The sequence below is a fragment of the Asterias amurensis genome, chromosome 13, assembly GCF_032118995.1.
Source record: "Asterias amurensis chromosome 13, ASM3211899v1".
Taxonomy (NCBI): domain Eukaryota; kingdom Metazoa; phylum Echinodermata; class Asteroidea; order Forcipulatida; family Asteriidae; genus Asterias; species Asterias amurensis.
Genome location: NC_092660.1, coordinates 16,092,206 through 16,106,346, shown reverse-complemented (window position 1 = coordinate 16,106,346; position 14,141 = coordinate 16,092,206). Strand labels below are relative to the sequence as shown.

The 14,141-nt window shown below is 36.8% G+C and overlaps 1 protein-coding gene across 1 annotated transcript in view; it reads right to left on the bottom strand.

Annotated features, from left to right (window-relative positions):
• Positions 1 to 4,906: 4,906 nt before the first annotated feature.
• Positions 4,907 to 14,141, bottom strand: part of LOC139945881 (uncharacterized) — a 50,934-nt gene continuing 41,699 nt past the window's right edge. The window contains exons 22-32 of the mRNA XM_071943384.1: positions 10,646 to 10,715; positions 10,022 to 10,203; positions 8,885 to 9,209; positions 8,414 to 8,524; positions 7,568 to 7,734; positions 6,903 to 7,016; positions 6,601 to 6,671; positions 6,207 to 6,247; positions 6,014 to 6,110; positions 5,550 to 5,655; positions 4,907 to 4,981 (exon numbers count right to left, since the gene is read on the bottom strand). Coding sequence (XP_071799485.1) covers positions 4,907 to 4,981; positions 5,550 to 5,655; positions 6,014 to 6,110; positions 6,207 to 6,247; positions 6,601 to 6,671; positions 6,903 to 7,016; positions 7,568 to 7,734; positions 8,414 to 8,524; positions 8,885 to 9,209; positions 10,022 to 10,203; positions 10,646 to 10,715 — 1,359 coding nt within the window. The remainder of the gene's footprint in view (positions 4,982 to 5,549; positions 5,656 to 6,013; positions 6,111 to 6,206; positions 6,248 to 6,600; positions 6,672 to 6,902; positions 7,017 to 7,567; positions 7,735 to 8,413; positions 8,525 to 8,884; positions 9,210 to 10,021; positions 10,204 to 10,645; positions 10,716 to 14,141) is intronic.

The window sequence follows — 14,141 nt, the reverse complement described above, 5'->3', positions numbered from 1 at the left end:
TCAAAGTCGGTATGGTTGGCTATGTCATGCGATTTAACGAAGTTAAATAATCTATAGTCTAAGGGCCAAAAGCTAAATAAAATAAAAACTAACGCACAAGTCCCCATTGACATGTACACACACCAACCACAACAAACAAGTGATGGTTGTCTACCTTTTATTTACAAATGCCATATTAACATAATTAGCCAAAAGTGCTGGTGTGTAAGACACCACTCTCATTTGAGATAGTGATGGAGTCATGAATGGATTCGAGTAGGCCACCATGACGATTTCAAGTTTGCCGTTGGCAGTAACCATTGACGCATGTACTTACACACACCAACAACAAAACGTTTGTGTGGACTTACACGCCCATTGAAACAGGATTTCTACATAAGAATGTATTCACGGACGTGTAGCTTTATTCATAAGGACTGCATACAAAGACTTTCTCATGAATAACCTTGAAATCACCCCAAAACAGACATAATATTCCTATGATTACAAGTGACTTCCAAAGAGGCGAAACTCATTCGTCAGTGATTTTGTCGGGACCCCCGGGCAAAGACAGCTCATTTTTGGTCCAACGAGAATCATGCAGCTGTGACAACACAGCGCCCTCAAGACATTTATTTTAACAACCACACAATAAAATGCCCCTAATCAACGTTTTTTTGGAGACTATGTCCCCATGGGAAATTAGCATGCACTGGAGGAAATTTAATAAAAAGAGGGCGCTTTCAAAAGAACTTTGTACACAGTTCGCCGTAAGGTGGAGGGGTTGGCTTGAAAGAAATCACATGCCCATCCGCTAAACATGTCATTATGTCAATACCCTAACTCAAAACCATACGCAGTCGCTCATTTAATTATCTTCAGGTCCTTTACTAGTTCGCTTTGTTTAAAACTAACAAAAGAATGTTGTGTGTATGCATAGGTAAACGACTTGATACAGCCATTGTCTACGTGAGAGGCGGCGTTTCCTACATCCAATCCCAAGAATAGTGGGGCAGAATCTCCTCCAAACAGCGGCAAGTTTCGTGTTTGGCACAAATTTGATAACTTCGTATTATTATTATTATTACGAACCAACTAACACGCTCAGATTCAATCTCGATCAAAGCAGGCAGCAGGTTAGTATTACCCCAATTATCAACATCAAACTTGTAATCGTACAATTATGAAAGAACCCGCAGTTTGAAAATACATTGAAAGTTCTAGAGAAAACAGTGACCTTAAATCGGGTCTAAACAATATAAAGGAATACGATGTTGTAACAATAAGGAAATTGACGCAATTTGTATGGGCAACTTGTTGTTTTTTGGCTTCGAGTGGTCAATTTGTTCTGCGCAGCAAAGTGGTTTTATGACTATTTGCAAGGAATTATTGATAAAATTCGCGCAAATTGTACGCGGTAGTTCTGCATAATGTAAAGTTGTGCATAAAGTGTTATTAGTAATAAATACATAAAGGGTCAGGGTGTAAGTCAAGTAGGAACTGCTCATTATTATTATCATGTTAAATTAACACAAATTGCGAGACCTGAAAACAGCCGAAGGTTGTTCCTTCATTTAATTATTAGCTGTTTATTTTGCTGCTGTTTTTATTCTATTTTAAGATGCCTAAAAGTAGTAACTACATTTCTACATTTGGCTAATTGTCAAAACGTTTCCAATAAGTACACTAATTTTGATTCAATGTTATTAAACCATAACAATGCCACTGAGTTATTCACTAGCGAAACTTCATGTTTAATCATAGAGCTATTTACCCATTGGCCATTGGTTTTTCATGTCCTCATCAGATGCTAGTTTATTTTCCTTCTGTTTGATTGTCCATCTGATCCCTACGTTCGTTGGTTTACTTAGTATATAACTTCTAGTTAAAGGAACATTATAAAATTGGTATGCTAGCAAAAAGGTTGCTGGCAGTGTAAGCACTTTATGTAATCCAAAATATACATAAACTGGCAAAGTTTGAGATCGATCGGCCATCTGGGTCACGAGAAAATGGTGAAAAACTGATTACAAGTTTTACATTGCGTCGGTCCCAAAACAAAAATGAATAAAACGCTCACTGAGCGATGAACTCCAAACGCGAAATTAGATTATTTGTTTCTCATCAAATTTGACATTTCAGACAGAAATATTTCAAGGGATTTGTTTCCACTATCATCAATGGACCGTGTAAGTTTTATGTAAATCTGTGATCTTCACTATTTTTGTTTTTACCAATTATGTAACGTTCCTTTAATTATATTTAATTATGTTATTGTCAGTGATACGAACAAGCTATTATTTCACGAGTAAAACAAAATACATGTAGGGAATGCCAATCAACATAAGGAAGATAAATAAATACATTTAGGGTATAGTTTCATTTGTTGGATATTACTTGATCCAAGATTGAACATAAACACACACTAGTTGATGTAATCTTCATTAAGTGTATATCAAAAACACAATTGTTTTTTATCAGCACTTATAAATGTACATAGTTAATTTCTTATTAATTTATTGATTCAAGCAGACCACTGTTGAAATTAATTTGAACTACATCCCATTCACGTTATTGGTGCATCTTTTTACGAAGATAAATGGATCTATAGTTATTTATAACTTTCTTGTTTTGACGTACATACTTCAGACCGAGTTTTTGTGGTAGTTTTGTTAAAACAAACGCTGGTGTTTTAATAAACATTGCAATAAAGATTCATAAAGACATATAACAATTTATCTACTATAATTGGTTGGAGAGGAAATGACATTGCTATGTGCGAAAATGCGACATCAACATGGTGAGAAGTGTTTAAACAAACGCGTGGCGCACGAGCTGACGGTTGACGTTAATTTATGAGAAATGCATGCAATAATTACATGTCGGTGTCAGATGCAATTTTGTCCGCCATGCAATACTGTCCGCTCCGGGCACTTTTGCTTAATGCAATCGTGTCCGGGGCTATGCAAAAACCGTTCGGTGGACATGTACATGACTTTACATGTATGTGCGCGCGTAAGCGAGCGTGCATGTACTGAACCTACGTATATGCAGCATAGTTATTCACGTATTTTTATGATTGCAGCGAATACCCAACGGCCGAGCATTTCCCATGCCATTCATGATATGCACTGAATTAACTTGTAAACAAAATGGCGAACGTGTTCCGTCGACCAAGGGCGTTTAATTTACTGCAAGGACGGTTTTGCACGGGGGCGGACACAATTGCATATTATGCAAATGTGTCCGGACGGACACAATTGCATATTATGCAGCAGCGTCCGGGCGGACACGATTGCATATGCAAAACCGTCCGGCGGACATGATTGCATATGCAATCATGTCTATTTCATTAAAACCATATTTTTATGAGCGTCGCGTGCATTTTGAACCTCGGCGAAACAGAGTCTAGAGGCGTGATATAATTTGAAAATCCCGAGGTTTTACAAATTGGCAGTATACACATATTGACTGCTTCGAGTGCTATGGTTAAAACTACGACTCCCGAGGTGATCCCCGAACGTTTTTTTTTTTTCCCGAGGCGCAGCCGATGGAAAATCGAACGGTCCGGGGATCACCGAGGGAATCGTAGTTTTAACCATAGCAGGAGTTAAAGCAGTCAATATTTGTTTTGTTACACCCCAACAGACTTTCATCTTCGTACACGTAACGTTCGTACGCGCGTTTCAGATACACAGATGCACAACTGATTGGGTTCGAGGTGGGTAAAAAGACGTTTTGGGTACTGCACGCCGTTTGATAGTCGTCGGACTAAAACACGGCAAACGATGCACTATCACACGGCCGCCGTCTAGTAAAACTAAGACATATCATGTGACGCGCTCTAAACCAATGAAAAGGCAGAGTATTTGTAAGGGGTGTTACAATAATAATTGTAACGCTCATTATTACGAAGAGGGTAATTTAAGAATGGAAATTAAAGAGTAGTTATCTTTGGACTTTCGCTTAAAACCTAGCAGTGTCGTGTCCGTGCGATTTAAAAGACCACGTCTTCGGCTAAGTTCATTATCGCACGACCTCAACCCTGACGATTTCACATCGTTCCACCCATTTCATTGTCTTAATAACATTATAATTTAACAAAGTAACGAACTCACGCAAACAAGTCAAAAACTAGCGCGTACTGAAAAACAAACGGGACGACAAACTACAATATGATAAGATAGTAAACAACGATCAAAAACTTCAATACAAATAATCCCAAGCATACATTTTACAGGTGTAGTTTACAATAATCGAGTATTACAAGATACATTGTTTTAAAAAGCATTGTTCGCATTCTGTGTATATTTCAAAGCGGACCGGTGTTCAATTTTTCTCCAAAGTATTACTGTAACAGGGTTCGAACTTCAAATAATTGTCAAATAAAGTTTGTTATTAAATAGTTACTTTTTCCCCATTTGATAATTAACCAATGTGGTGTGACATGGTTCAATAAAGTAAGCACTTGAAGTTGATACCAATAAGGCAACTCAATATGTACTGTTGTGATTTGTTGTGTCCTCAGAGAATAAACTTCCTTTTTCCAAATAAAAACAGATCAAGTAAAAAGATGGAAGGTAACACTCAACTGTGTATGGCTAACATCCATTAAACGGTACTATTTCTAGAAAAACAAAATCAATTAAAACATTTTATAAATGGTATGTCATTAATTATCTGAGTAAATGTACAAAGGCGTTTTGGAGAGTTAAACATAAAATGTGCTAACAAATAGCACTCCGATTCAGCTTTTCCAATTACACCAACGCGTTTAAAAGTAGCGAGATTAAAGCGTTACAATGATTTGCAGAAGCAAAATTAATGTTACGATATCCTTTCCTTCACAATGTCGGGTGTATTGGGCGTTTGGGAAAAAATATCGGTTCGGGTGTCAAACGATGCCCATACGACTTGAACAAATCAATTAGTTGTCGTCGAACTCCGGGTGTATATTCTCGTACAAATACTTGTTCGAACTCGGTAAAAGACGGATGTAGATCTGTAAATAAATAAACAAAGCTTTACAGTTCATCTCTATGAATAAGCTATACGAAATGAAGCATTTGCAATCAATTGTCTAAAGATAGCCTTGACGCAGTATTGAAGTATTTTCGAATTGTTAAGACCTCGTTAACGGGCGCGTCCGTTTCTGTATTATATCCGCTAGATAATACGAAGGGTCGTTGTTTTAAATCCAAAATATATGCATATTATATATATAGAGATTTGTTTTATTTTAAATTGTTTGTAATGCAAGTCGTCTGACACACAAGGCTCGGAGGCCGCTTCAAGAATTGGGCTACAATCAACTATTTTTCCAGGCCTGGCGCTGTCGCCACCTACTCCTGTTGCTGAATCAGGGTCACCCCCTGTACAGTCTATCGGGTGTATGTTTAGGTATCCTTCTTCAAAAGCCTAGCCGGTAGAGCAGAAAGCACTACCTCCCCAACTTATCAATGAATCTTAATTTGTTGTTTTTTTTTTTTTTTTTTTTTTGTATACCCGATGAGCAGAGCAACTAAATCAACTTAATTCAACAACATTCAGTTCTTCAACTTTAGTCTTACCTGATCCGCGTTGCTGTCTGCCATTTTTTTAAGGACAGAAACAAGTTTCTTGAAGGATGGTCGATCATCTGGATTATCCTGCCAGCACTTCAACATCAAATTATAACTGTTGAATTAATCAAGTTAACCGACAAGCATAATTTAAAACCCTTGGCCATAATGTGAAATGTGATTCATGTTCAAATCGAAATACCGAAAATGATCGACATACAACTTTTTGGGAAATAATTTCATAATACTCGAGGTAACGAGATGAATTGGACATTTTGTTTTACCATTTAATTGGTGTCCCTTTAGGGTCTTCATACTACAATGTGTCTTAGTCCTAACAACAAACTTTCAAGATTGATAAAGACTTCCATCACACTTGGTATCATCCGATGATTTCCTATGTTACATGTATGATTTCAATATCCCTCTTTCGGGTCTTCTTTTTAAAACAAAAAATAATGAAATTCTCTTACATTTTTGCATCAGAATTGCCTGGTTTAGGCATACGGTATCCATTCTGCAATCTATATGTCAGGAACTGAGTCTTGATACCAGGGTACGGTGTCCCACCTTGGTATGCAAACAATAATCACAACGTGGTTAAACTATATGTGGAATATTTAGTTCAATATTACAGGCTATTACTAAAAGTGGTATGAATCTTACCGAGTGTGGCTATCTCCCACAGCAGGATTCCGAAGGACCACCTAATGTGTAAAACATATCGCATCAATATTAATAATATAACTAGTCACTTGGTTCAGTAAACAATTTCCACTTAAAAAAAATCAACCACACGTACAAGCAACATTGATAGATAACGTTAATCGATCGGTTCACACTACTGTGCGGTTGTACTTTGTTTTTACAAAGTTTGTTTACGCATCACTCTTCTGTCTGTGAAGAGAGTGAACAAAAAACCAGAGAGGGAGATGAGAAAAACCTCAAATGAGTATACATTATCGAACACAGTGAAACAAGCACATTGACATAATTCGAATGGTTTCCATAAAAACATTAATGTTGTGTTGATGATTTGGTCAAGAAAAAAGTTTCTTACACATCACTCATTGAGGTGTACGTCTGGTGGGTCAGTGATTCCAGGGACAACCAGCGAGTAGGGACACGAGTCTGCAAAAAGTACAATATTTACCAAGAGATGACAAAAACCTCATACGGAGATAAATCATTTATAAAAATACTTTATGAATAATTTTTTTACTTCACAGTCCCTTCACAGCAAGTCTGATGAGTTGATAGTGTTTTGCATTTGAAAGGAGGTAGTAAACTTTGGTTGGTTCGACTGCCACATGTGTGTAGGTCCTTAGTGCAGTCTTTGTATGTGAATGTAAAGTTTAGTACCTTGGAAGTCTGTACGTAAACGTCTTCTCCACGTGACAAACCGAAGTCAGAAACTTTGGCAACCAGATTATCATCGAGGAGAATGTTCCTTGCAGCCAAATCACGATGTATCACCTGTACAATGGAATATAATGATCAATTATTCTAAAGGTCTAAACATGACCGTTTAACGTAGTTTGCATTTACAAGGAAGGGACAACATAATAAAACAATTTGTTATACATTTATATAGCGCATTATAAACCAGCCTTGCAACACCACACATACAAATAGTGAGATTACATATGAGGCCGAGTTGAAATAACATTATATTCAAACAAGTGAGTCCCTAAAATGCCATTAAAAAAAAAAAGAAAAAAAAAAGACTGAGCTTGGCGGCGGGTTTGAGGTTTATTTATTACCTATTTAATAAAAAAAATTGTCAAAGAGGTATTCCATAAGAAATCCTCATTGAAAATACTTGAACCTAATGCTCCAAACTGAGATTATTACAGTCGTAGTTTGACGAATTAGTTTGATTTGTGTGCAGAAGAAACATCACGGCTTGTTTTGTGTTATTTTCCCGTCTTTACCGTTGTTTTTGCTCCGATGATATTGACTGTTTATGGAACTTGTTAAGACAGACTTAACACCCTTTTTGCAGACAATTGAAACTGTATACTTGCCCCATGTGCAGCCAGGTGTTGCATTCCTTTAGCCACATCCAGAGCAAACCGGAGCAGCTTCTGAGGAGAGAGCGATGCTTGACCTTCATCCTCCATGGATCGAGCCTTCCTCAGGTAGCAACGGAGGTCACCGTTGGATAAGTACTCCATAGCTACGTATAATATACCTTGAACAAATATTGAGAACAACACATGAATACAATAAGTTTATTTTGTCAAACGCTTACTACAAATATATTGCTGAAGTATACACAGCTATGTACAACAAATATTGAGAGCAACAAATGAATACAATAAGTTTATTTTGTCAAACGCTTATTACAATTCCATTGCTGAGGTATTCTTGTTCATAAGAACGCACCTTTTTATCAAATTGTAATTTCAAAATGAAAATACATTGAATCATTTATTCATAACACAAATGACAAGGATAATGTACTTTGTCCTATCACTGAAGACAAATACTGGCCATGGTTGAAGAGTCAACCAGAGCGATTTTATTTTATTTTTTTTTTTTTTTTTTTTTTAAGACAGGGAACATAATATAATATTAGAGTTAGTTGATATAGGTTTTCTCGGTCAAATTCGGCAAATAAGCAGCCATTTTAACAACCAAGCTATTCGATTTCGCTCGGAATCGAATGCTACTGAAAAGGGTCATTCGATTTTTTTTCGAACGCATGGTCGAGTTCTGAATGTGAAACGCAGTAACAACCGGAACATCAAAACAGCTTTAATTCGAACACATGGATGGAAATGAAATTGACTGTTCATTTGCCGAATTTGACCGAGAAAACCTATATTATGAAAGACCGGTTCCTCAAGATGGATTGAGTGTGTATTTACCTTCATGTTGACAAGCGCCTAGAATCTTGACGAGATTAGGATGACTTCCGTGAAGAGTCATAGTTTTCAGTTCTTCTAAGAAATGTTGTCTGTCAGCTGAAGTTGCATTTTCTGAAATAAATTTACCGTTTCTCAAGTCAAAACATCGGAGATACTGAAGGAGCATAGAGATGACATCTCTCGGTTTACACCGTAAAATTACTTTCAAAAAAGTCCCTAGTTGGATTGACATTGTCTATGCAAACCCAAGCAAAATTTAAACCGTACGACAACAAACAAGAAGGGGATATTCCCAAAAGATATAAAAAGGGAAGTAGCTCATACACAAACTGCCACAGTAAAGGAAAACATTGCAGACACAGAGATATATTGTTTGTCATCATCAAGGTTAAATTGTTTTTTATGTTGTGTATGTAAAAACTACTTATCTTTGATAGTGATTGTCACTATGAAAAGTGAACAAAGACATACCTTTGAGCTTTTTGATCGCAGCCCTGCACAAATCTCCTTTTACTCTTATAACACCATCACCTACTTCACCAAAGTGTCCCTTCCCAAGTACTTTATTTCCTACCATCAAATCATCCCACATGACACTCCATGGATTAGCCCATATGGGCAAACCAACATCTTCGTATGTGGGTTGTGGTTCTGGTGGTGGTGCTGGTCGTGCATCTCTACGTACAGATGAACCGGGGCCCACGGGTTCATAGACTGACTCCTGTACAAGAGAGACATGCCTTTGGGATAGTGCACTGGGTTTCTCCTCGCGTGGTAAGGTATTCTCATAAAGAACCTATTGTAAAATATTACAAGAAATCATAAGCAGCTTGTTACGGTGGTTTTATTGGTTATCAAAGGACATTTTGCAAGCTATAGAGACTGTGTAAACAAGGTACTACACATACTACCTTGTAATTGTGTAGTAAAATAAATGTCAGCTAAACAGTAAGTGGTTGCAAATGGAAACCTTACACGTGAAAGTAAAAAAAAAAAACATTTCAAATCGTTCGTTCACCCGAAAAGAACAACTTAATGCGTTGCTCATTCGAGGGAACGAAATAATATTTTGAAGGAACAAAATGTAACGAACTGAAACTGTACGCCCCGCCGGTGCGTTGGAGTGGCCCCGCCGGATCTTGGAGGACAACGCTCCCGATGCAGCTGGCTTGAACTCTTGATGAACTGTTTAGTGATTGGACGAACTATCGATAATGTATAACATTGTATAACATAATTGTTAGAGATTATCCAGGTGCGCTGACCGGGTGCGTTGTTTTGGCGCCCTTTCTAGCAATGTATTGTAAGTGATAAAGTTGTGTAGACAGACCAAATGTTGAGTTCAGTGAGTGAGCATTGAATAAGTTGTCCTTCTCGAAGTATTAAATAAATCAGTGTGTTTCATGTTGAACGGAATTTGAGATCGTATGTTTTTCTGTCTGCGTAGAAGGACCCTGGCAGTACGTTACAATAATTATATTTCGAGAAGACTTTCTTCAAGCTCGCAAAAGACATCCAAAGAAAGATGTTTTATTAACTCCGATCTGTCTTTTGAAGAGTGGAGAGGGACATTTAAAACATTGGAAACATTGACAGGTTTTTACTCACAAGTTCCTGGCCAGCATTAACCAATGGATGCTGCAGAGTATTCCGTCTTCTTCGTTTACGACGTCTTCGGGTGTAACATATTACACCAACTACTACCACAGCAGCAGCAATGACCACACAGACAACGATAATCAGAAGACTGCTCTGTCTGGTGATGGGCGGTATCTGAGTTACTGCGTTCACTACAGAAGAGAGAGAAGATGCATAAAAACTAATGTTAGTAAACCGATTGCCTGTGTCCTTGTGTGTTTGCATTAGCGCCTTTCTACGGCGGTATACGTTTGGATTTTATATGTTTTTAAAAGCAGTGGACACTATTGGTAATTTCTCAAAATAATTATTAGCATGAAAACTTACTTGGTTACAAGCATCTGAAAGCGCACAACTTCATGTGACAATGGTGTTTTTCCTTTCATTATTATCTCGCAACTTCAACGAAAATTGAGAAGACTGGTCTTTGACAATTACCAATAGTGTACAGTGTACAGTGTCTTTAAAGAACACCCTGTTGCCTTGATGTGGACAAAGTGTAACGTAAAGTGTTCACGTTGGGAAACTTACTGTGTTGCAAGATAAATAATAATGAGACCTTATTTAATTATTTTAATAACAAAATATTATTACCTCCGGGATCGGTTGTAACTGTTGCAATGTCACTCCATGGACCATGTCCTACACTTGTCTCAGCTCGGATCTAAAAGAGATTTGTCAAAATGTATGTTTTAACAAAATATCATGGAGGGGGTTACTACCACTATCGTTATAAATACTACAGGCCCGATTTTGGTTGTGATTATTAATTTGGTGAATGTTGTTTTAAAGACAAACTTTTCCGTCAACTTTTATTTTTCTAACCATTTTATTCAAAGATTCGATAATTCTGACTGTTAAGAGTCAGTTCAGGTAAATAATTGACATAGTTGCTCACGGTCAAAAAAATGATTTTTTTTTATACTTTGTGGGTGGAAGGGCCTTGGGGTGCAAGTAAACAAAATTGCATTTTCAATTCTATATATAGCCCGTTGCCATGGTTACGGCTCATTTTGTTTTTTGGCCATTTTAGGCCGATTTTGGGGTCTGAAAAACTGGTTTTTAGCTCATATTTACAACTCCACCCCACCAAAATGCAAAATTATTTCAAAAAACATTTTATATCTCTATAAAGTATCATCCTTGGCCTTCCTTGAGAAAAAAAATTATTGCTTTAAATATCACCCTTGTGCTGTTTTTGCATCATGCATTACAGTATGTTTTTGGAACTTGCAAAATCGAAATTTTTAACCTATTTTTGGACCCCAAAATGTCAACTTGCCAGGGGTCTCAGAAAATTTTACTTTCGGCTGTGATTAGGGCCAACATTGGTCTTTCCATATCTGGTGTCAAAAACTTGGGCAATTGTATCCTGTTGTGACAGTACTGCCTCAAATCTATACTTTTTTCCCCAAAACGTGAAAAATGCCTTTTTAAGGGTCTTTTCACATAATATCGTCATACGTGTCCACGGTAAAAAAAAAAGGAATATTGTTCTTATACTTTGTGGATGGCAGGGACTTGGGGTCCAAATAAACAGCATTTACACTTCAAATCATAATATAACACGTTGCCATGGTAACAGTTCATTTGTGTTTAGGCCACTTTAGGCCGATTTTGGGGTCTGAAAAACTGTTTTTTTTAGTTAATATTTACAACTCCACCCCACCAAAAAACAAAAATATTTCATAAAACCTTTTACATCACTATACAAAGTATCATCCTTGGCTTTACTTGAGACCAAAAAATATTGATATAAATTTTACCCTTGTGCTTTTTTTAGAACGTGCATTAGAATATGTTTTTTTGAACTTGCAAAATCAACATTTTTACCATATTTTTTGCCCTCAAAATTTCATTTTTTCAGGGGTCTCAGAATATTTTCCTTTCGGGTTTGATCAGGGCCAAAATTTGTCTTTTTATTTCTGGTAAGAACAACTTGGGCAAGTGTATCCTGATGTTAACAGTGCTGTCTCAAAAATAGACTTTTTTTCCCCAAACAGAACAATGCATTTTGAATTGTTTTTTCTTCATATTGAATTTCTAACATTAAAAAGTAATAATTATATCAATCTTGCAGCTTTTCCTAAGCACTCTATAGGCTTAGTGGATTACCCAACATTGATCAGGAACTGTTAATGACCTTAATTTGAGAGTTTGCCCGGCCCAGCCCCAATCATATTTCTTGACATTGCATAAAACAATGTTTTGTGAATAGCGCCTCTTTTTTTGAAAGTGTTCCCTTTCGGTTGTTATTGGTGTTTTCATGTCTTCTGGGTAGAAACACTGTGTTTATTGTATCTTGTTGTGACTGATCATGCCTTAAGTATAGTAATTTTTCCAAAAACAATGCATGCTTGTTAAAAATCTGGCACTGTTTCCATGCCCTTTGAGTAATGAATACAAAGTTTTTATTTAAACATAATGGTATCCAACCAAACCATAACCAATGCTTTGCCACTGAGAGTTCTTGATTTGGCTACTTTACCTATTGTACAGGTATGATTCCCATTGCAAGTAGAGTGCGATGAGCATTCTTTACAGGTTGTCTTTAATACAGGGCCTACTCACCTTGGTCCCTGCCTGCTACCAAATGTAAAACTTTTCATAGAGATAGAGATCATAAACAATGTAGTTTCTGTGCTTGCGGCAGATGGTTTGGAGCATCCAATCATGTCCAACACAAATGTGGGAAATTAAAAAGCCCGCTTAAAAGTGTTGGAAAAGTTTGCCAAGATCTTATTAAAAACAATGATACTAACGATTTGCAAGATGAGCGTAAGAGATCATTTAAAAGGAACACGTTGCCTGGGATCGGTCAAGTTGGTCTTTGAAATGCGTTTGTAACCGCTTGTTATAAAATGCATGGTTAGAAAGATGTTTTTGAGTGATACTTGTGTGGATCATTATATTCTACTTTTAAAATATATTTCTAATCATATGCATTTTGTAATAAACGTTTACAAACGCTTTTCAAAGACCAACTCGACCGATCCAAGGCAACGTGTTCCTTTAATGAAACAACATTGAAAGAAGTTGTAAATACTTGCACCTGCTCAACATAAATAAGTAAGATGCATTTGCAGTGACAAAAGTTTATTCAGGCTAGTTTGATTATTTTTTTCCATTCACTATCTTACTAGTTCATAATTATTATATATGTCTCTGAGAACGATCAACAAAAAACATTGTCAAACATTACCTGCTGAATTGTTTATCACGTTAAATAAACCAACTCTTTTATTGTTTGCAACAGTACAATTGAAAGGAACCCCACCATGGCTGGGGGAACTGCTTACAGAAGGCCAAAGAAGGTGAATGGCCATTTAGATACTTTGGACACAGTACTTGCTCACTGTTAGAGCCTCTTTGTTCTGATAGGGATGAAAATGTTTAGTTTGGTAGCGGGCAGGGGACCAAGAAGACTGTTATAAGGCCATGTATAGACAAGAATAGTAAAGAATGCTCATCGCACTACTTCTCTTCTTGCAATGTGAATCATACCTGTACAACTAGGTAAAGTAGTCATGACAAAACAAGAACTCTCAGTGACAAAGCATGGTTATAAACTTTTTATATGTTACCTAAAGAGCATGGAAACGGTGCCATATTTTTTTAACAGGCATGCTCGTTTTTGTTTTTCATCAATTCAAACTAAGGGATAACTTCAAAATGCATTTTTATTGTTTTTGGAAAAATTACCATGTTTGAGGCAGAAGTGTCACAACAGGATACAATAAACGAAAGTGTTTCTCCCCCGCAGACATGCAAACCATAATGATAGCCCAATCACAACCAAAAGGGAAATATTCTGAGAACCAATAAACAATTAAGACAATACAAACTGTCTTTATGTGCAAGGGGAATTAAAAAATGTGACTTTCAAAAAAGAGGCGCTGTTCACAAAACTTTTTTTTTTTTTATGCAATGTCAAGAAATATGATTGGGCCGGGGCCGGGGCCGGGGCGGGGCAAATTCTAAGATTTAGGTCATCAACAAGTCCTGATCAATGTTTGGTTATGCACTAAGCCTAGAGAGTGCTTATGAAAAGCTGCCAGATTGATGGAATTATTACTAACTTCTTAATTTT